The sequence below is a fragment of the Phyllobates terribilis genome, unplaced genomic scaffold, assembly GCF_046119375.1.
Source record: "Phyllobates terribilis strain yellow unplaced genomic scaffold, ASM4611937v1 Scaffold_7__3_contigs__length_470593459, whole genome shotgun sequence".
Lineage (NCBI taxonomy): Eukaryota > Metazoa > Chordata > Amphibia > Anura > Dendrobatidae > Phyllobates > Phyllobates terribilis.
Window position 1 is genome coordinate 238221506 of NW_027362767.1, and position 23337 is coordinate 238244842.

At 42.4% G+C, this 23337-nt stretch overlaps 1 protein-coding gene across 2 annotated transcripts in view; it reads right to left on the reverse strand.

Annotated features, from left to right (window-relative positions):
• Window positions 1–404: 404 nt before the first annotated feature.
• Window positions 405–23337, reverse strand: part of LOC141154268 (ceramide kinase-like) — a 40456-nt gene continuing 17523 nt past the window's right edge. For both annotated transcript variants that reach the window (XM_073639912.1, XM_073639913.1), the window contains 11 exons: window positions 13430–13552; window positions 11929–12057; window positions 11496–11559; window positions 11269–11414; window positions 9881–9955; window positions 7212–7364; window positions 4447–4552; window positions 4255–4313; window positions 3081–3289; window positions 2788–2972; window positions 405–1593 (listed from right to left, as the gene is read on the reverse strand). In XM_073639912.1, coding sequence (XP_073496013.1) covers window positions 1512–1593; window positions 2788–2972; window positions 3081–3289; window positions 4255–4313; window positions 4447–4552; window positions 7212–7364; window positions 9881–9955; window positions 11269–11414; window positions 11496–11559; window positions 11929–12057; window positions 13430–13552 — 1331 coding nt within the window. In that variant the 3' untranslated portion in view covers window positions 405–1511. The remainder of the gene's footprint in view (window positions 1594–2787; window positions 2973–3080; window positions 3290–4254; window positions 4314–4446; window positions 4553–7211; window positions 7365–9880; window positions 9956–11268; window positions 11415–11495; window positions 11560–11928; window positions 12058–13429; window positions 13553–23337) is intronic.

A 23337-nucleotide genomic window follows, 5' to 3' on the forward strand; every position in this document is an offset into this window, starting at 1 on the left:
CTTCACCATTCCTCCTGATTTACCACATAGCCCCCATTTCCAGATGTATGACTTTTACTTCTGCTTCTGAGATACTAAATCCTTTTACTGTTTGCTAATTGGCTTTTGTGAATAAGTCTAATTCTGCTGACTATCCTGCACCAATCACTTGGCGTAAATGTCCCATCATTCTCTATTATGATATAATAACCTTTATTATAGCTCCAACCTATTCTGTAGCCTTATACAATCAGGGGAGGCAATGATAGAGAGACGAGACTATCCATTGGGCCTCCTATAAAAAAACTATCTACACTGATTGTCAGGCTTGATAAATTTGCCCCATAGGGCTTTTTCCATATTGCCCTTTTAGCATTTTCTTTTTGATTAATTTTACAAAACCTAAAAAAGGATAAATACAAGAATTATATTTATATATTTAATTTTGCAATAGTGTGGAACCCCCTTTAAACAAAATCAAAATACCAACAAAAGGTTGTAAAAGGGAGAATGTATTAAAACAGACATAATTTCTACTCCTAATCTCCAGATCACACAATAGTTGTTCAAGACATAATGGATTTAAAGAGTTATTCCCCATCTTCATAGACGGATATTATCAGATAGAGCTTGTAAATTCAAGCAATTTTTTAATTTGCTGCTAATTAAAATTTTCAGCCGTTATTGAGTTATTAATACTTTTCTTTTGTTTACATTCTCGTTGCCTAGGAGACCGACCACCGCTGCTGTCCAGTTTGTAAACACTCCCGGGATTAGGAGGGAACAGTGCGCCCCAGCGATCCTGGCCGGCTTCATAACGGCTCAATAGAATAGAGCTTGTAAGCACTGCGCATGTTCTGCTGTCTAGCAGCGGTGGTCGGTCTCTAGGGCAACAAGCTAAAAACAAACAAAAGAAAAGTGTTAATATCTCAAGAACGGCTGAGAATTTTAACAACAAGTAAATTGCAAAAGTGCTTGTATTTACGAGCTCTATCCGACAATACCTTTAATAATCTTCATAACCCGACCACCATCACAGGCATCTATATTGAACTCCTCAGAATCAAAACTGCCTTGTACAATTTTGATTCAGAAGATTTCATTTATTAGCCAAGTGTGTGTCAGGACAGTTGTGAGTATGCAAAAAAAATCATTAATAACTCTCCTACCCTGGCGGAGATGGAAGGTAGGATATTTCTTTAACCCTTCACACATAAATATTTCCTACAAGCTCCAGGCTCGTCACGGATCTTCATCATTCATAAATTAGCAACATTTACCTCTATCAGGATCCCCATTATGGGGTAAATGATTAAATATCGGCTACTGAAATAATCTAAGGCTCCTTAACCCCGAAGTTGCTGGAGATGTAGTATTTCCTAGCGAAGACTTGGAGCTCGGCAGTTGTAGATCCTTGGTGTCGGGCAGCGCCTGGCCCGCAGGTAGCAGTGGTGAGCGGGGATTGCTGTGCCAGCAGCTTGCAGTAGACTTCAGCCTTCATGGCCACGTGTGTCATCTGTATGCTTAATCCTTTATGGGCAAATATAGGGAATTGTCCTCAATTGTGTGTCTTCAATCCCCCGAGCAAACAATTGGATGAGCTGGTGGTGTACCCTGCAGTGAAAAAGAAGGAACGTGAAAAATCAGTCCGCCATCGCTATGTACATGATATCTGTACCTATACAAGTACATAATCTACTCCTCAGTGACCAAGATATATACATACATACACATATATATATATATATATATATATATATATACATACACACTTTTTTTTTTTCATCTTCACATCCCAATAATATATATATGTGTGTGTATATATAATGTGTATGTATGTGTATATATATTTATGTGCATATATATATATATATATATATATATGTGTGTGTGTGTGTGTGTGTGTGTGTATGTATGTATGTAGATTATATATATATATATATATATATAATCTACATACATACACACACATTATATATATATATATATATATATATATATATAGAGAGAGATATAGATAGAGATATATATATATATATATAGAGAGATATAGATAGATATATATATATATATATAGAGAGATATAGATAGATATATATATATATATATATGAGAGATATAGATATAGCCACATAAGGACTGTTTGTTTTTTTTTAAATGCCTCTAAAGCGTTGCATTTTTTGGGGGTAATGGGTGGATGATAAGAAAACCAGCAATAATGCCTTTTTTTTTTCCATACATTTATCGAAATAAATAATAACTTTATTCTCTGGGACCGTTATTACGACGATATCATTTTTTGCTAGTCTTTGAAACCTTTTATAAAGGGAAAAAAAATGTTGCTCTTATTGAAGCCATTTTGCAGTAAATTACTTTTTGAGCGATTTTTATTACATTTTTTTGGGGGGAAGCAAAACAGCGTTTAACAATATCAATTACCACCCCCCCAATAGAGGTCCTTATAACACTTATGTTAGAAAAAAAATCGTCCAAACCCGCTGGGGTAGGCATCTAACATCTATGGAGGCCTCCCAACAGATTATGTTGGATGGCATAATGTTTGGCGGTTCTGCTGGCAGATAAGATGCTGACAGAAGGTTCTGGAAGAAACCCTCTTCTAGAGAACATAGGAACGCAACACCAAGCCGAGCATGTCTGTATATGGGGAGTTGGGAAAGATAGCTGTCGGTCGAATAATCAGCCAAGTGTGGATGGCCAGGTGAAGGCTTGGGCCCAACCTGTAGCCCTAGCCTTATACTGACAAGACAAGAAGCCTGTTGTTGGCATTAAATGGTTGCGCTCGCTCACCTGACACTGAGCTGTGAACAGTCCAGGATTTCTCCGTCACAGTTCCACGTGCTGGTGGCTGCTGAGTTCTCGCATGGACATACTAAAAACCTCTTCTGACGACGGATTGTCTCTTCCTCATCAAGCTCTTCGGGGGTGAAGCGCATCGCGCGGATCCGATGCACCTCCACGTTGGGCAAAGCAAACTTGTCAGGAAAGAATATTTCATTAGTGTGTGATAGAAATAAGATTGTGTAGGGCTCATGGTGGCCCCACGAATGTCTCAAGACCAGTTCCACATTCTCACCACTTACCTGATCTTTGCGGTTAGTGTGCCGGCTGAGGTGTCTCAGGAACTGAAATGTGCTGCTTTCCTGCACTAGGATAAGGTCAGCAGTCCCATCGGCTAAGTGTGCCGTCGGGGACAAGCCATCTTGGCTCTTGGGGCAAGCACTAGACATTCCTGTAATGTTAATGGCCAAGAAGGAACCGGTCACCTTCTTCCAGTTTTCGGAGTCAGAAACTGCCAGACAAGAAAAGAACCATTAAGCTTTCTACTTATATCTGATATCTTATATCTGATGCCTTGTTCTTTTTTTTTTTTACTTTGAAATATCAGGACCCACACTGTCCCATGCATGACCCCTCAATCAGATGCTCGGCAAAGGAAACTAGGCAGGGCTGGCTCCAGTTTATATGGGCCCTTGGGCAACTGAGTCCCACAAGGCTCTTCTTTGCCTTCTATATCTCCCTCTTGCTGTTGGTTTATTAGCTTTTTTTTTTGCCAGAGGATCTTAAGTAGGCGCCTGGCTTCCATGATAATGAAATCAGCACCACATTTCAAACCCCTTAAAACGCATCTCTCACAGCGACAGCTGCATCTAAGGGTTTAAACTGCTGTAATTAGATCTAGGTGTAATCACAGCAGCCTGATTCGGTTACCACCCAGCAGCAGAAAAGGAGTTAGATTGCTGTGATCCGAGCTAACTCGATCACAGCAATTAGACTCAAGTTCCAGCTGTACATCACAGCTGGCACCAGTGCTGTATGGAGCAGGCTCAGCTCCTGTGCCCGCTCTATACACACAGTGTGCACGGGACCTTGGGGTACAGTGGGTCTTAGCACTCGCCCGGGTTTTCCGAGTGCTGGTGCCAGCCCTGTTCCCAGGAGTCAAAGTACCACCGATCTGATATCTTATGATGAGGGTAGAACACTGATTATAAAAGTCCTGGAAAAAAAAAACTTTAAATCTACAAAACACAACTACATTTTTACTGCAATCACATTTGGTGCCCTTATAAAATCTTTGCTCTTGTGACCAAATTGGATTGGAAAGTGTAAAACACAATATATATTGGGCCTATTGCCACCTGGACTATTACTTAAAAGCCCGCCATCCCATTAAATTAGACTATAGCCAATTACAAGTGACAATTATGTAACTCAATGAAGGAGTGAAAAGTCAATCAGTAGAACATCATGACTTACTTGGAGATTCTTCTGCCATCTCTCGGAATCTTTCTGATGATTCAGAACAGACAAGACACCTAAAAATAATTAAGACATGTGAACAATATGGTCCTCGTGGAAGTAATGTGTTATATGTTAGCCTGCCTTCTGTAGCAATATGTTGCCCAGTACACAAATACATGTAAGAGGGTGGAGAATGGTGACTATTACCCTGTCCTGCAGCGAGTGTTGTCTCTTGGGCTGGAGTCGCTATCTTCAGCCTCCAGAAATTCAACTGTTCCTCTGTATGATCTGTTACTAAGTGCCATCCTTATGCCTATGATGAAAAGATATATAGTTCAGCATGAACTTAAAGAGGAAGAGAAATAATGAAGCATATGCTGAAAAGAACCCCCTGCCTACAGTGAAGCATGATGGTTACTCGGGCGATCCTTACAGTGAAGCATGACGATGGATTGGTTATGCCCAGGTCCGGCATCCGCACCCAGGCAAGTGCAGGCGGGGAGGGCCACTCACCGTCAGGCACCCCTGCACACTATGGGACCCGTGAGCGGTGCTGGTGCGGTGCCAGCGCCCCCCCCCGCTTGCTTAGGGCCCCGGCAGCCGGTGGCACAATACTTACCTCTCCCCGTGCCTCCGCAGCAGCTCCGGTCTCTTCCGAGGCTGCTGCACTTTGACGTCTCAGGTCAGAGGGCGCAGTGACGTCTGTACACCGCGCTGTCTCCTGAGCCATCACAGCGCAGAGAGGGAAGACGCCGGCGACAATGAGGAGTCCAGAGCAGCGGCAGCAGGTGAGAAGTGAGGTGAGTATTTGATATTTTTTTTTTATATGTATGGGGAGGCATGGGGCATTATATGTAGGGGGAAACAAGTGACATCCTGCATGGGGCATTTTATGAAGAGGAGGTGGGGAGTGACATCCTGCATGGGGCATTATGTGGGTGCCAGTATGCTGTGTGGAGCGTTATATGGGGGCTAGTATCCTGTATGGAGCGTTATGAGGGGGTCAGTATCCTGTATGGAGTGTTATATGGCGACCAATATCCTGTATGGAGCGTTATATGGGGGCCAGCATCCTGTATAGAGCATTATATGGGGACCAGTATCCTGTATAGAGCGTTATATGGGGATCAGTATCCTGTATGGAGCGTTATATGGGGACCAGTATCCTTTATGAAGCATTATATGGGGGCCAGTATCCTATATGGAGCGTTATATGGGGGCCAGTATCCTATATGGAGCGTTATATGGGGGCCAGTATCCTGTATGGAGCGTTATATGGGGACCAGTATCCTGTATGGAGAGTTATATGCGGACCAGTATCCTGTATGGAGCGTTATATGGGGACCAGTATCCTGTATAGAGCGTTATATGGAGACCAGTATCCTGTATGGAGCGTTATATGGGGACCAGTATCCTGCATGGAGCGTTATATGGGGACCAGTATCCTGCATGGAGCATTATATTGGGTCCATTATTCTGTATGGAGCAATATATGGGGCCCATAATACTGAATGGAGAACTATGTGGTGCCCATTATACTGGATGGAGGACTATGTGGTGCCCATTATACTGTATGGAGGACTATGTGTTGCCCATTATGCTGTATGGAGGACTATGTGATGCCCATTATGCTGTATGGAGGACTATGTGGGGTCATTATTCTATATGGAGCAATATATGGGGCCCATAATACTGTATGGAGGACTATATGGGGCCATTATACTGTATGGAAGACTATATGGGGCCATTATACTGTATGGAGGACTATGTGGGGCTCATTACACTGTATGGAGGACTATGTGGGCTGATTATACTGTATGGAGGACTATGTGGGGCCATTATACTGTATGGAGGACTATGTGAGGCCTATTATACTGTATGGAGGATTATATTGTCTGGTCTGCACTGTGCGTTGTGAGGATTCTCCGGTTTCTGAGCTATTGGGGAATTTACCATAGATATCGCTCATGTAATGTAAGATGTGAAATCTTTGGCATTGTACTATATATATATATATATATATATATATATATATATATATATATATATATATATATATATATATATATATATATATTTCTCTGCGGTGTCTGCGCATCATGAATCGTGGTATGTGTTTAAAGGGGCCACTGAGACTCTTTCGCCCGGGGCCCACAAAAACCTGGAGCCGGCCCTGGTTATGAATACAGTGAAATGTTGGTGGCTCAGTGACGCCTTCAGTGAAATGGCTGCTCAGTGATGCCTAAGGTGAAGCAAGGTGGTGGCTCTGTGATGCCTACAGAGAAGCATGACGGTGACCCAGTGATGCTCTGGGGCTGCTTTTCTTCCTCTCGCTCTGAAAACCTACAGTTTGTGGAGGGCAAGATTGATACAATCAAGTATCAGGAATTTCCTAGAAGAAAACATCATGCCGTCTGTCAGGAAGTCTAAGCTTGGCCGTCATTGTACCATCCAACAGGAAAATGATCCCAAGCATACCTCAAAGTCAACCACATCTTGGTTTCAGAAGATTCTGGAGAGGCTATCACAGTTACCCAACTTAAACCCCCCTAAAAAGTATTTCATTCAATTTGATGGTGGCAACAGCAAGCAAAGAATATTAGTGACCTGGAGGCTATTGCCTATGATGAATGGACTTGGGATAGCTGCCAGAAGCTGGAGTCTGGCTATTCATCACCTGTGCAGCAGGTCATAACAGCCGGAGGGGCGCTACTATCTACTAAAGATGCTTGTCATTAGGGGCTGAATGAAACTGCAGTAATCCAGTAAAAGAGACATTTTGAGGTGAATTTGGAGAAACCACTTCTCAGAATTATTAGTTGTGTTCAGGAATTTTATTGTATAGCAGAAAGTTTTAAAATTTTACTGATACACTGAATTTGCAATGGGGGGTGGATCCTTTTCTTTTTGACACGTATGATAACTTGACGTCAAATATTTCTACATTTCTTGTACCCATGGACAACTCTTACCTGCTAGATCATATCGCATAGGTCCCACACAGCGCATGCTTTCACTCTCCTTCAGGACATCCCCAAAAAAGCCATAGCCGATCAGTGACACCGAATATCTCATGAGTTGTCCGTTGTGATATGAAGCGCAGACATCCAGGGGTTGTGTGTCACCTACAAGAAAAGAAAGCCATGTCCATTAGTTTCTGGAAAGTTGGCCACTGACTAAGTTTTTTATTTTTGTAGTTTCTGTCAATTTGGGTGGGAACTTCTGACAGTTTTACAGGGAATATGTCATTAAAAATTGACCTATCAACATTATTTTTACAAATATATATGTATTTGTTTAGTCATTGATAACGTTTTTTTCCATATCACAATGCATGTTAAAAATAAAAATTAGAACTATTGTAATTTGCACACCAGCCACCGTTGTATTTTAGACTTTAAATTCCTGTTGTTTCAGTAAACAAAACATGTAGATTAGTCGCAATGTGAACGGACCCAGACTCTATTTTTTTTTTCTTTTGTATTGACGCATCTAATGAGCATGTGCAAAACGAATTGTGAAGAGAGAGGGAGCAGCTGTGACATCGTCCATTGTGATTGGTGGATCCTGTGTTATCAGCTGTGTACAGAGGTATTACCTGTCATTGTTATCCTGCCTCTGCTGATAAGGAAATTGCTGAAAACTCTTCCTGATGAATATTTGTTATCGTTCAAAACACCAGTGGGGGCCTATTTGATGTATTTGGCCACTGCTAAGCATCATTGGGAAAAAAAAACAAAAAAATAATATTGCCTGATGCAGTCTGACTTTGGGTCGTCCTCCCACTTTCATTTTAAGTGTTTAGGAACCTTTATAGATGCAGGTGACGGAAGAAGGATCTCACCGTGGCTTTTCACGGGTCTTATTAAGTATGATATGACACATTCTCTGGTTAGGAACCTTGATGAAGCTTGGGGCCCTGACAACATTTTGTAGTTACGAATATACCAATTTTTTTTTCAATCTATTTTTCTTATGTATTGCCGGTTATGAAGGGGTTAAAGGGATTCAGAAAATTATCTACTTTTGTTTTATGTATTTTACTTACATTTTTTTTTGTTAAATCTGCCATATCTATCGATCTCTCATATCTATCTAAACTCCTTGAATTTTAACACCAGCCACTAGACCCAATACTAGACCCATATTTCCTGTTCTTTACTGATGACCTTTCAGCAGCCTCATTGCTATCACAAGCAAGATTGCAATGACCACTAATACCACTATATAGAGCGGATAACACAGGATTCACTATTCACTATAACTAAAGGTCACAGCTCCTTTTGTCCCCTTTAGATAAGAATTACCTTTGCCCAGATTAGAGCATGCTCAGGGTCTGAGTCAGTCTATTGCTTCAAATGGCCATGAAAAGAACAGGAAGTAGGAGTCTAATATTAAAGGGGGTCTCCAGCCTTGGGGTAAAAGTCTACAGTTACTCTATGTGACTGTTTGCTTGTGAATCGTCACATCGTGTGCACTGCGCTGTGAGGATTCTCTGGCGCTGGGAGCGTCCGGTCATGCAATTTGCATACTTCCGGCCACATTCCGACTAGACTTGTTGCACGTCTAGTCGGCAAATGACCGCATGTATACAAATTGGCATACTTTCGGTCCTGCGCCTGCAGTGCGCATGTTGTGAGGACTAACAGGTTTGCAGTCACATACAAGTGACTGCAGACTTGTACCCTAAGGCCGGACAACCCCTTTAAGCCTAGTGACCAGCGTGAAAATTACTATTTTTTTTTCCAAATATAAATAGTGATATGAAAATTAGAAAAAAAAACATTTAAGATAAAAACCCGATTTAAACATTAGAACATTTCCTGATGACACATTGTCATAAATGTGATTCTAACAAACTGGAGAGAACAGGGGACAAGACACAGAAAATGCTTGCCTTTACCTGCCCCTTGTAGCCACGTGGTTTTTAGGCTGATTACACTACTTATATAAATTACAGCAAGGTGCCCTCTAAGGGGGAGAGCAAACGTTTGCAGGAGATTAGAAGCACAGCATGACTGCCCCCTACAGGCATGGAGTCTATCACATGGGGGGAAAACCTGAAAATGAGCACTAATGAAAACCTACAGGTTCAGTAAGTTGCGGATCTAAGGATATGTTCACACTAAATGGATTCCATGCCAAAATCCACATCTACGAAGTCTCATATCTGCCTGCAACAACTTCTCCATTTATTGTGCCTGTCGCGCTTTTTAATGTAGGTCAGTTCTTTGGCATGTTTTCCGTTTGCTGAAAATCACCCATTTTTAATGTGTTTTTTTTTAATTTTATTTCAGTTTTTGCAGTAGAAACGGGTCAAAAAGCACGCTATATTGATACTCAGTATTTTATCTAAAAACACATTAAAAGCCACACTAAAAAAAAGTAAAAAAAAAAAAAAAAAAATGCATCAAAATAACACCAAAAAACCCAAACATGTTCTTACAGAATTGAGCCAAAAACCACGTGTGTTTTGAAAGCAGTTTTTAGATGAGGATTTTTCAACCAGAAAAATTCAAGTAGAAAAACTTAAGTGTGAAGTCTGGAATTTCTCCAGATAAGAAGTGTTGAGATCTATTTCTATAACGTCCATTATTCAGAGCTGGATATCTCATCAGTCAGTGATTTTATCCTGACGTACCGATGATAATGTGCAGAGCTGACGTCACCGGGTCATTGATTCCCATTGTTGCAAAACATACACAATCCGTAGATCCTGGAGACAAGGAAACAGAGGGATAGTTATCATACAAGGAGGAGAACCAAGATGGCCATTCTTCATTGGATTCCTATACACATCTTTATTATGCAAATTGCCTCTTTTGAGATGAAGAGGACTTGAACTCTATAGCGCCACCTATTGGAAGCAGCATTCCTACAAGTCACAATCGAGACCCTTTAACGAGTCGTGCAATATGACTTAGGATAAAAGCCAAATCAGAATCTCAATTTGCAGACACGATATTTCGGGCTGTTGCCCCTCATCAGTGCAAAGTATGAGAACTGATTTGGCTAGGTGAGAGGCTCTGGACTGAGGTAAGGGGTAACGTTTTCCTTGTGGAGAGTTTCTCATTGTGGGAGTATACACATCTTTCTTTGAAACCCATGTTTTGTTTTACTTTAAAGGGGTTGGCCAGTACTTTTTTTTTTTTTTTTTTTATTGATGGCTTACCCTTAGAATAGGCCATCAATATCTGATCAGTGGGAGTGCGACACCCGGCACCCTCGCTGATCAGATCTAGCCAGTGGTGGCCGGTTACTGCAGATCAAATGAATAAGAGGTGGATCTGCAGTACCCGGCCATGACCACTATAGAAATGATGGCGCTGTTGTGTTTCGACAGCAACCTGAGAACTTCCGGCAGGCACGTGGGTGGTGCTGGGTGTCACATCCTCACAGATCATGTATTGGCAACGTAACCTAAGGATAGGCCATCACTAAAAATAACTACAATAAATCTAATATGAAAAACAAGCAAATTAAAAAAAAAACTCTGAGAATTTCCACTCTGAAAATTCAGCAAGAAAAATCAGGGTTTTTTTTAGTGGAAACAGCTTTCTTCTTTGGAGAATTTTTGAAGGACTTTTCAGCTTCCTGAAGAGGTTTTGAAGCATTTTGGTAAAAAAAATAATTTCCTGAATCATTTTTTTTTTGCAGCCTTCTGATTAGACTGTGCCAAGTTTGGGATGGATTCCGTCAAGAGCGGCATCAAGGAAGTGACATGCACTTTTTTTTCCTTCTACTATCTCTAATTTAGCAAGACGAGAGGTCAGCTAGAAAAGAGTAGTGCATGACTGGGGGATTAGACTGCACAGTCACCATGGACAGGCATCAGTCAGTATGGAAGCTGTGTACACAAAACGGTGAGAGATTTTTGATCAAAGTTTCCTGAATTTTCTATTTTGAATGCAGTAGTATTTCAAACCATTTTACAAAATTATAAGTTTTAATGATAATGATGGATCTGTAAAAATGCAAAAATTGCAGGTAAGGTGGACTCTTCCTGTATATTACAGCTGTGACTCTCACCAGCCGGTATGATTCCAATCCGTAGGTTGCATGGCGTAAGTTTTGCGTCGTCCTTGTCTTCACAAACTCCGCTGTCGCTCTGCGTACGTCTCACCAGTCCATGGAGCAATTCGCTAAACATGCCGTCGCCTCCGACACAAACCACCCTGGGAAAATGCGATGTTATAGGGTGGATATCGCAGAGCGTATGACCACTGTGATCACACGTGGTGGAAAGGTTTACTTACCCATCGTATGTCCATAGATCTGCATCCAAAATATAGTCTCTGGCATGATTTGCTCGAGTCGTTTCTAAAAATGAAAAAAAAAAAAAAATAGAATGAAAATTGAAAAAATTCAAATTTTTCGATTTGATATACAAGTTTAATAATTCGGGTTGGGAGGAAAGTAATAGGAGATGCCCTTAAAGGCAAAAAATACATTTTTATTTTGAGCTAACAATATTTGATCCCTGGATAATGGAGTTGAATCACTCCGGGCGTAGCGCCACACACAATTGTGGCTGTGCCTGGTACTGCAGGTCATAAAGTGCATTGGCACAGTCACAACCATATTCGTGGCGCTGTCCCAGCAGCTTGACCCACATTAAGGATAGACAATCAATCTATGGGAAAAAAAATCCCTTTAAGTTCCATGTGATTTTATACTATAGACCCTTACCGATCACATCAGTCTGGATTCCCGCCAGCAGGAAGAGGTGGCTTATTTTACTGTAGTAAATTCTGGAGGCTTTCCCACGACCTCCATACGGGTTAATGAACACGAGAAGTTTCTTTGGCCTCGGGTATCCTGTCACCAAAGGAGAGATTTATGACAAGGTGCAGTGCTGAGGACACAGTATGCCGGACTTTGTCACACATCATATAAAACTATATTGCCGGTTACAGAGACGCCGTATCAGGTCATCAGAGTTATACCAGGATAACCAGAACAAATATGCATAAAGAAAAGCCCGCATAGTAATAAACACTCATAGGGTAAGTCAGCACTTTTCCATCTTGGCTTTATATAGGACACCATGCCTTCCAAAAATACAAGGATCTGATAACAGCACAAGGCAACAGCGGGGAAATGCTTTTCCAAATCTGCAGGTACATCAGCGTACAGGCCACTGTGTACAGCAGTCTGTATTCTGTAGAAGAAAAAAAAGTAAAAATACTATACATTACAGCCGGCATGACATAGCCATGAGCCATCACCGCCCGGAAATACTTCACTTGTTACTATAGACATTTTCTGTATTGAAACCAAATAATTTTTTTTTTCATTAAAAAAATATCATATGACAGACATCATAGCTTGCATAATACCACTTTATCGCCATATAGTGCCAAAATTTTACCGCCACCTTAATGCCATGCACTGCCAAGATAATACTTCCATAAACAGGCCACATAATACCACCATATAGTACACAGATAACATGCCATAACCAAATAGTACTTAAAGCACATAATACTGCCATATACTTAGTTTCTACCTAGTAGTTCAGTTCTTAATAATACCGCTATACACTGATAAATACTGGGAGGCTTTGGTTTGCTCCTTGGGGAGTTGGGTAAATGGCCAGGAATGGTATGGCTTATTTGTATCTAAAGGCTTCAATACACATGAGATCAGAGTCACCCAACTCCTCGACCTGACATATATGGGGGCTTCCTGACGAGAGACGGATGGGGCAGTTGGAATTTAATTTGTTTTCAGGGGCGATAAGCTGATGACAGGTGTCTGGCAACGACTTTCTTTCCTCTGTACCATTGAATATATGTGATCGTTGGCCAAGCCGAATGGAGGAGTCAGACGAGCTGTCGACTGAACAAACGTTCGGCCAGCAGCGATCTCATGAGTATGGTCAAGATTTAGCCCTATTTGCCTCCAAGGTTCTACCTTTCTCATGAATCTCATGCTGGCTTCCGGTTGAATCATGGTTGGTTTAGGCATCGGCCATCTTGGCCGGCTGAGTGCTCCTGTGTTCTCTATGAGAAAGCATCTGTGCCGGCAGCTTATCTCCGGGGAGAACAAAGCGGTCAGCAATCTGAATCCTTAACTCCTCTGATGATCAATTGTCCAGGGTTGGCCGAATCTCTGAATATTATGTATAGGGCTATCAGTAATTAAAGATTGATTTCATACAGTTTATCATGAGTGATGTTCATCTTACCGATCTCAGACGTTTTCTTCTGGATGGCCTGCACCCATCTATAAGCCACCTGGGCGTCCGGAGAAGTGAAGGTCACCATTTGTAGGGACCATCTCTGAGAAGACTTACGAGAGACGTGATACACTGAAGGATAAAGAAACACCCTTGTGATTAAAAGAGAACTTGCGGTTCCAATCATTTGTAAAGTCCATATTGCGTCTCCACAAGGTGGAGGTGAAATGACATCCTCTACATTTTGCTGCAAGCAAAGTGGTTGTCTCTTCCCACCATCAAACACCCTCCACCACCAAAGGAGAATAAAAGCTCCACGTCCTTTCAACAAACTGAGAAAATGAACGTTTGATTTCCATACCGTACATCTCACTTATATAATGTGATATAATGACATTTAGTGGAACGAGAAGCCCCCGTTGGTTAGGAGGTGGGGTGACGGGTAGCTATTGGATTTAGATCCAGGATCTTCAAGATATCCCCCCTGGATGCACTCCTGTTAAAATACTTAAAGGACTCTTTAAAGGAGACATTCTTTGCACCTAATTTCCCTAATGGATTATACCTCCATAATCCCCTAGGTAGTCTGGATTTCCTCAAATGGAAGTATCATAGACAATAGATTCTAATGGAACTTCCACTACAAGGATCCTACAGAGGGAATAAAGGTGGCCAGTGTGACGTGTTCGGACAATGTCTGATGTAAAGACCCCTTTAGATGGCTGTCAGCCGAACAATGGCTTGACCGATTTCTATCGATAGCTATCTCTTCCGACTCTCTGACTGGCGCTCCTGTGCTCTCCAAGGTAGAGCTGCTGCTGAACATCTCTGGCGGCGGCTTATTTCAAAGAACAAAAGAATTGGCAGTCCGAAATTGGATACGTCAGATCCTTAACTCATGTGTCAGGGGCCCCCATACACATTAGATGCCGGCCGAACCTGGGTTCGGTTGACATTATATGTATGGGAGCAATCTTAAGGATCGGGCGTGTTGACTTTCTGCAGCCCGATCCTTATGTCTAGGGCAGATAAGCTGATGTCAGAGCGTTCTGGCAGCGGCTTACTACCCTCGACATTGACAACACACGCACAACCGAGCCCGCAGGTGCAGGAGGGATCATCTTTACTGAGTGAGAGATGACTTGGACAAGGATCATAATTAATGATGACGTATTTTTTTTTTTATCCACCCGGACGTATTTCCTGTTGTCATCCGAAGAAAGTGAGCGGACAATGTGTCACAATGGATGCACATTATATAGAAAGCAGTCATTCCAAAAATGTCTGATTCACACAACGACAATGAGAATGGGCGGCACAACCAGATCCTTATTCACATTACTGGTCAGTGATTACAAGGTGCCCTCTGCAGTGTCTAACCCTCCATGAATGGATATTATGTAAAGGGTTGTCTTCCTTAAATAAGGGGTCTGGAAACTGCTCCGACCTCGGCTCCAGGCTGTTCCTAGTATTCCATCGTCCCAATGATGAGCAGAAATAACAGAAAAAAAAAAATTGCATGTAAGCGGCTTCCAAGATGCATATTTTCTCCAGTTTATTCACCTGCCTTCAGTCATTAATATGAAAATGTACTCATGTGGAGTACAGATGATTGCAGTGATGGGTCAGCACCTGTGTCACTAAATTTGGGGATCAGCTGCTGCAGGAGATTGTTCTGATAAACAGATCACTCAGAGGAGGAGACAGGCTGAGCCATCACTGCCATCATCTGTACTCCACATGAGTATGTGCTAACAAGCAGAACACTCAGAGGAGGAGACAGGGGCTGAGCCATCACTGCCATCATCTGTACTCCACATAAGTATGTTCTAATAAGCAGAATACTCAGAGGAGGAGACAGGGGCTAACCCATCACTGCCATCATCTGTACCCCAGATGAGAATGTGCTAATAAGCAGAACACTCAGAGGAGGACACAGGAGCTGATCCATCAGTGCCATCATCTGTACTCCACATAAGTATGTTCTAATAAGCAGAATACTCAGAGGAGGAGAAAGGGGCTGACCCATAACTGCCATCATCTGTACTCCACATGACTATGTGCTAATAAGCAGAACACTCAGAGGAGGAGACAGGGGCTGATCCATCACTGCCACCATCTGTACTCCACATGAGTATGGGCTAATAAGCAGAACACTCAGGAGGAGACAGGGGCTGCCCCATCAGTGCCATCATCTGTACTCCACATGAGTATGGGCTAATAAGCAGAACAGAACACTCAGGAGGAGAAGACAGGGGCTGACCCATCATTGCCATCATCTGTACTCCACATGAGTATGGGCTAATAAGCAGAACAGAACACTCAGGAGGAGAAGACAGGGGCTGACCCATCATTGCCATCATCTGTACTCCACATGAGCATGTTCTGGTATCAATCGCAGGCAAATAGACTGGGGAAAAGCCAGAGTTTGGAAGCCACTTACATGCAATTTTTTTACAGGCATGAAGACAAATCCCAAAGAAAGTAATTTGCAAAGTTTTAGAACAAAATTATTTAAAAAAAACACCTGAAAGTTTAGTTACTCTTTAAATCACTCTTTTAGAAAACTCTGGCAAATTTGGCCAAGCTTGTTAAATGCTCATGCCACATCCTTTTGCTCTCTTAGGGAATAAGTCCCTACCCATGTATGGCAGAAGCTTATCCCCTCTTCACATTGAAAACACATGCACGCTCAGCTGAACAGAGCCTGCATGAATACTGGGGAGTCAGAAAAGAAAGTAGATAAAACAATAGAAGCATCGCACAGTAGGCACAGATTTAAAGGGGTATTCCCATCTCCAAGATCCTATCCCAATATATAGTAGGCCTAATAATATTAGCAAATACCTCTAATTAGAAATGTAGTACAGTTCTCCTGATAAGCTATGTCGCTTACCCCATGGCTTAGCTAGCAATGGTTATGGCCACTGGCAACTAACTGTCACTATATGAATGGTTGTAACCATGGATACCTAAACTACTGCAATGCCCTGCATATGGGGTAAGCAGCATAGCTTATCAGGAGAACTATACTACATTTCTAATTGGTGGTATTTGCTGATATTAATATTATTACTTCTACTACATATTGGGATAGGATCTTGGCGATGGGAATACCCCTTTAGTGAGTTTACAAGAGTTAGATAAAAAATGAAATAATGAATGCCAGAAAACATACGGTAACACCTCCCATGTACAGTTTTGCTACCAGGTTAGTCCCTATCAATTATATAATAATCACCAATCTTGCAGCCATTAATAAGGTTGTTATGGGTTTAAAAAAAAAAGTTTTTGTTTTTTTTTCATAAACAGCGCCATAACTCTCTGCAGGTTGTTAGTGGTACTGCAGCTCAGGCTCATTCACTTCAGTGGAGCTGAGCTGCAATGCCAGACACAACCCATGGGCAGGGGTGGTGCTGTTTATCAATTTCCCTAGGACTGTATTTGACAGCAGAAAAAAAACCTTAAATGAAAGAATTGTAAAAGTGTCTATTAAAATGAATACCTTGCCTCCCGCGGACAGGAATTAGCAGGATAATCCGGCATTGTGTCCTGCAGGATTCATCAAGATCCCTGTGATATGCAATTAGCTGGGAGGTATTGATGACTGATGCCATCAACAACGTCAACAGATGAGACCTACAATCATCCTCCATGGGCCAGAGGGAAAGCGGTGTGCATGAAGAGCCCTTAGGCAGGGGGCTGCGATGGCCGAACGCACCACATCAATCATTGGGGGGAGGATCACATTTCGCTAAGTACTTTTCCAATACATAAAAACCGAACACTGGGGTGAAACTTTCACATTCTTGTCACTGTCATAACACCATGGAAATAGGATTTTTCTTTAGGGTCAAAGTAATTATGCTATTACCCCTTATTTTTAATACTCCTTGATTTTTAATTTTTGCACTTTTTTTCTAGAGCCATAATTTTTTTTAATTTTTCCGTCAACTTCAGGATTTTTTTTTTTGCAGATTGTTTTCAATGACACCATTCAATTTACTAAAAAAAATAAGAAAAAAAAATTCCAAATGGGATGGAATTGAAAAAATGTGTTGTCACGTTGTATGCCTATCCTCTGGGCCAAATCCAAGCAATTAAACAAGAAAAAAAAACAGCAATTTTTGTTGTTGGCATTGGCCAGAAGTGCTCAGTTATAGAGCTGCATAGCACAGCTCCATCAGTGGAATAGTGGCCGCGACTGGGTACTGCACATCCTCCCCTTATTTATTTGATTAGATGGCGGATGTGCAGTACCCGGCCGTGGCCACTATACATTCGATGGAGCTGTATAGCATGGCGGATGTGCAGTACCCGGCTGTGGCCACTATACATTTGAAGGAGCTGTATAGCATGGCGGATGTGCAGTACCTGGCCGTGGCCACTATACATTCGATGGAGCTGTATAGCATGGCGGATGTGCAGTACCTGGCCGTGGCCACTATACATTTGATGGAGCTGTATAGCATGGCGGATATGCAGTACCTGGCCGTGGCCACTATACATTCGATGGAGCTGTATAGCATGGCGGATATGCAGTACCTGGCCGTGGCCACTATACATTTGATGGAGCTGTATAGCATGGCGGATGTGCAGTACCTGGCCGTGGCCACTATACATTCGATGGACCTGTATACCATGGCGTATGTGCAGTACCTGGCCGTGGCCACTATACATTCGATGGACCTGTATACCATGGCGTATGTGCAGTACCTGGCCGTGGCCACTATACATTCGATGGAGCTGTATAGCATGGCGGATGTGCAGTACCCGGCCGTGGCCACTATACATTTGATGGAGCTGTATAGCATGGCGGATGTGCAGTACCTGCCCGTGGCCACTATACATTCGATGCAGCTGTATAGCATGGCGGATGTGCAGTACCTGGCCATGGCCACTATACATTTGATGGAGCTGTATAGCATGGCGGATGTGCAGTACCTGGCCGTGGCCACTATACATTTGATGGAGCTGTATAGCATGGCGGATGTGCAGTACCTGGCCGTGGCCACTATACATTCGATGGAGCTGTATAGCATGGCAGATGTGCAGTACCCGGCTGTGGCCACTATACATTTGAAGGAACTGTATAGCATGGCGGATATGCAGTAGCTGGCCGTGGCCACTATACATTCGATGGACCTGTATAGCATGGCAGATGTGCAGTACCTAGCCGTGGCCACTATACATTCGATGGAGCTGTATGCATGGCGAATGTGCAGTACCTGGCCATGGCCACTATACATTTGATGGAGCTGTATAGCATGGCGGATGTGCAGTACCTGGCCGTGGCCACTATACATTCGATGGAGCTGTATAGCATGGCGAATGTGCAGTACCCGGCCGTGGCCACTATACATTCGATGGAGCTGTATAGCATGGCGGATGTGCAGTACCTGGCCGTGGCCACTATACATTCGATGGAGCTGTATAGCATGGTGGATGTGCAGTACCTGGCGTGGCCACTATACGTTCGATGGAGCTGTATAGCATGGCGGATGTGCAGTACCTGGCCGTGGCCACTATACGTTCGATGGAGCTGTATAGCATGGCGGATGTGCAGTACCCGGCCGTGGCCACTATACATTCGATGGAGCTGTATAGTCGACATCGGGAACAGCTGATCGCCGGGTGTCGCACCCCCCACTGATCAGACATTGATGGCCTACCCTAAGGATATCCAGGTAAAATCAAGTTTGAGTGTATGCCCAGCTTTAGTTGTGACTTCCTTAGAGAGACCCAAAGTACCGCACTTATTGTGGCATTAATACTGTCATTAGGTGTTTAATTGCATGGATTCGGCCCTGAGGATAAGCAACGTGACAACAGCATGAGAACAGAATATACAAGTCGGTTGGTTCTTTTTTTATTATAGTGACACATTGTGACTAGGGACTGATTCATACTGGATGGATTTATCAAATTACATGTTATCCTGATCTGACCTTAAATGGAAGTGATCATCATAAAATGACCTATTGTCTTTATTAAATTAGATTTTGTATTAAAGCTATTTTTGAAATTTTTGCCATTGTTTTTTCCCCCCAGGGCAGCACGGTGGCTCAGTGGTTAGCACTGTATGGTGGCTCAGTGGTTAGCATTGCAGCCTTGCAGTGCTGGGGTCCTGGGTTCAAATCCCACCAAGGACAACATCTGCAAGGAGTTTGTATGTTCTCCCTGTGTTTGCGTGGGTTTCCTCCGGGTTCTCCGGTTTCCTCCCACACTCCAAAGATATACTGATAGGGAATTTAGATTGTGAGCCCCAATGGAGATAGTGCCCGTAATGTCTGTAAATTGTCTGAATTGTAAAGCGCTGCGGAATATGTTGGCGCTATACAGGGTCGGACTGGGGTGTCTGGGGCCCACAGGGAGAACTGACTCTAGGGGCCCACCTACAGCCATATGCAAATATCTGTTATCCGCTATCCCTGTTACAGTGGAGCATTGACTGGCGGCTCCGGCACATCTACTGTGCACCACTATAACTGGGATGTACAATTACGGTAGTTTGCATTAAAGGGCTTCTTTGGTTAAAACAAGTTATCACCGATCCATGGGATCCACAGGATCGGTGATCACTTATTGATCGTTTGGGTCCGAACATTGGAAAATGCGCCTATCAGAAGAATGGGGAAGTTTCATCCCTGACAGGACACTTATCCCCATTTTAAAATGCAGCTTCCAAAAAAGAGCAGCGCTCACAGTCACTGAGGGAATGACTGGATGAGTGGTCGCATCTCACAAGCCGCTCCAGTCTAATGGGGAGAAAAGCTTCACATTCTGCCGATTGTGTCCCAGCAGTCAGACCCCCACCAATCAATATCATCACTGATCCTGTGGAGAGGTGATTACTTGTTTTCACCAGAGAACCCCTGTAAGTGCATCTCTGCCGCTCTGGTCCAAGTATTTAATCTCTAAGGCTGCGACCCCACTATCAGTATTTGGTCAGTATTTTTTCTCAGGAGTGGGAGCCAAAACCAGGTGAGGAACAATCAGAGAAAAGGTATAATAGAAACAAGTCACCAATTCTGTATTTATCACCCACTCCTGGTTTTGGCAGCTACTCCTGAGAAAAAATACTGACCGAATACTGATGGTGGGGCTGTGGCCTAATGGAAAAAATCTTTTCCTAGTTAATATCAGCAAGAACAAAATGACTGCCATACACAACACAGTCCACTATATCAACACCAATAATACCACATACAAAAGAGACAAATATCGCCACACCATGACTAGATCACATATTACCACCACATAGTGACCGAATAATACTACATACAAGGAACAAATACGGCCACACCATGACCAGACCACATATTACCACCCCAAAGTGACCAAATACTACAATACTGATCATGAATACAAACCACAATACTAACAACACTGTTATTACCACTAGTGACATTATACACAGGAGCTCTGTATATAGTGTCAGTGTACAGGTAATACAGGGATCACCAGTGACATTATACACAGGAGCTCTGTATATAGTGTCAGTGTACAGGTAATACAGGGATCACCAGTGACATTATACACAGGAGCTCAGTATATAGTGTCAGTGTACAGGTAATACAGGGTTCACCAGTGACATTATACACAGGAGCTCTGTATAGAGTGTCAGTGTACAGGTAATACAGTGATCACCAGTGACATTATACACTGGAGCTCTGTATTTAGTGTACAGGTATTACAGTGGTCACCAGTGACATTATACACAGGAGCTCTGTATATAGTGTACAGGTAATACAGTGGTCACCAGTGACATTATACACAGGAGCTCTGTACATAGTGTATAGTGCACAGGTAATACAGTGGTCACCAGTGACATTATACACAGGAGCTCTGTATATAGTGTACAGATAATACAGTGGTCACCAGTGACATTATACACAGGAGCTCTGTATATAGTGTACAGGTAATACAGTGGTCACCAGTGACATTATACACAGGAGCTCTGTATATATTGCACAGGTAATACAGTGGTCACCAGTGACATTATACACAGGAGCTCTGTATATAGTGTACAGATAATACAGTGGTCACCAGTGACATTATACACAGGAGCTCTGTATATAGTGTACAGGTAATACAGTGGTCACCAGTGACATTATACACAGGAGCTCTGTATATAGTGTATAGTGTACAGGTAATACAGGGATCACCAGTGACATTATACACAGGAGCTCTGTATATAGTGTCAGTGTACAGGTAATACAGTGATCACCAGTGACATTATACACTGGAGCTCTGTATATAGTGCACAGGTAATACAGTGGTCACAAGTGACATTATACACAGAAGCTCTGTATATAGTGTATACATAATATAGTGATCACCAGTGACATACACAGGAGTTCTGTATATACTATATACACACGTGGTCAGAATTGTTGGTACCCCTCGTTTAATGAAAGAAAAACCCACAATGGTCACAGAAATAACTTGAATCTGACAAAAGTAATAATAAATTAAAAATCTATGAAAATGAACAAATGAAAGTCAGACATTGCTTTTCTGCTTCCACTGAATTTAAAAAAAAAAATTAAACTCATGAAATCGGCCTGGACAGAAATGATGGTACCCCTGAAAATAATGTGACAAAAGGGACATGTTAAATAAAGTTGTGTCCACTAATTAGCATCACAGGTGTCTACAATCTTGAAATCAGTCAGTGGGCCTGTATATAGGGCTACAGATACTCACTGTGCTATATATAGGGCTGCAGATACTCACTGTGCCTGTATATAGGGCTACAGATACTCACTGTGCCTGTATATATGGTTACAGATACTCACTGTGCCTGTATATAGGGTTACAGATACTCACTGTGCCTGTATATAGGGTTACAGATATTCACTGTGCCTGTATATAGGGTTACAGATATTCACTGTGCCTGTATATAGGGTTACAGATACTCACTGTGCTTGTATATAGGGCTACAGATACTCACTGTGCTTGTATATAGGGCTACAGATACTCACTGTGTTGTTTGGTGACATGGTGTGTACCACACTCAACATGGACCAGAAGAAGCAAAGGAAAGAGCTGTCTCAGGAGATTAGAAAGAAAATTATAGAAAAGCATGTTAAAAGGTAAAGGTTATAAGACCATCTCCAAGCAGCTTGATATTTCTGTGACTACAGGTGCACATATTATTCAGAAATTTAAGATCCATGGGACTGTAGCCAACCTCCCTGGACGTGGGTGCAGGAGGAAAATTGATGACAAATCAAAGAGACGGATAATATGAATGGTAACAAAAGAGCCCAGAATAACTTCTAAAGAGATTAAAGGTGAACTTCAAGCTCAAGGAACATCAGTGTCAGATCGTACTATCCACCGTTGTTTGATCCAAAGTGAACTTCATGTAAGACGACCAAGGAGAACACCATTGTTGAAAAAAAAAATAGTAAAAAAGCCAGACTGGAATTTGCCAAACTACATGTTGACAAGCCACAAAGCTTCTGGGAGAATGTACTATGGACAGATGAGACAAAAATTGAAGTTTTTGGCAAGGCACATCAGCTCTATGTTCACAGATGGAAAAATGAAGCATATCAAGAAAAGAACACTGTCCCTACTGTGAAACATGGTGGAGGCTCTGTTATGTTCTGGGGCTGCTTTGCTGCATCTGGCACAGGGTGTCTTGAATCTGTGCAGGATACAATGAAATCTCAAGACTATCAAGGGATTCTAGAGAGAAATGTGCTGCCCAGTGTCAGAAAGCTTGGTCTCATTCACAGGTCATGGGTCTTGCAACAGGATAATGACCCAAAACACACAGCTAAAAACACCCAAGAATGGCTAAGAGGAAAACATTGGACTATTCTGAAGTGGCTTCTATGAGCCCTGACCTAAATCCTATGGAGCATCTTTGGAAAGAGCTGAAACATTCTGGAAAAGGCAACCTT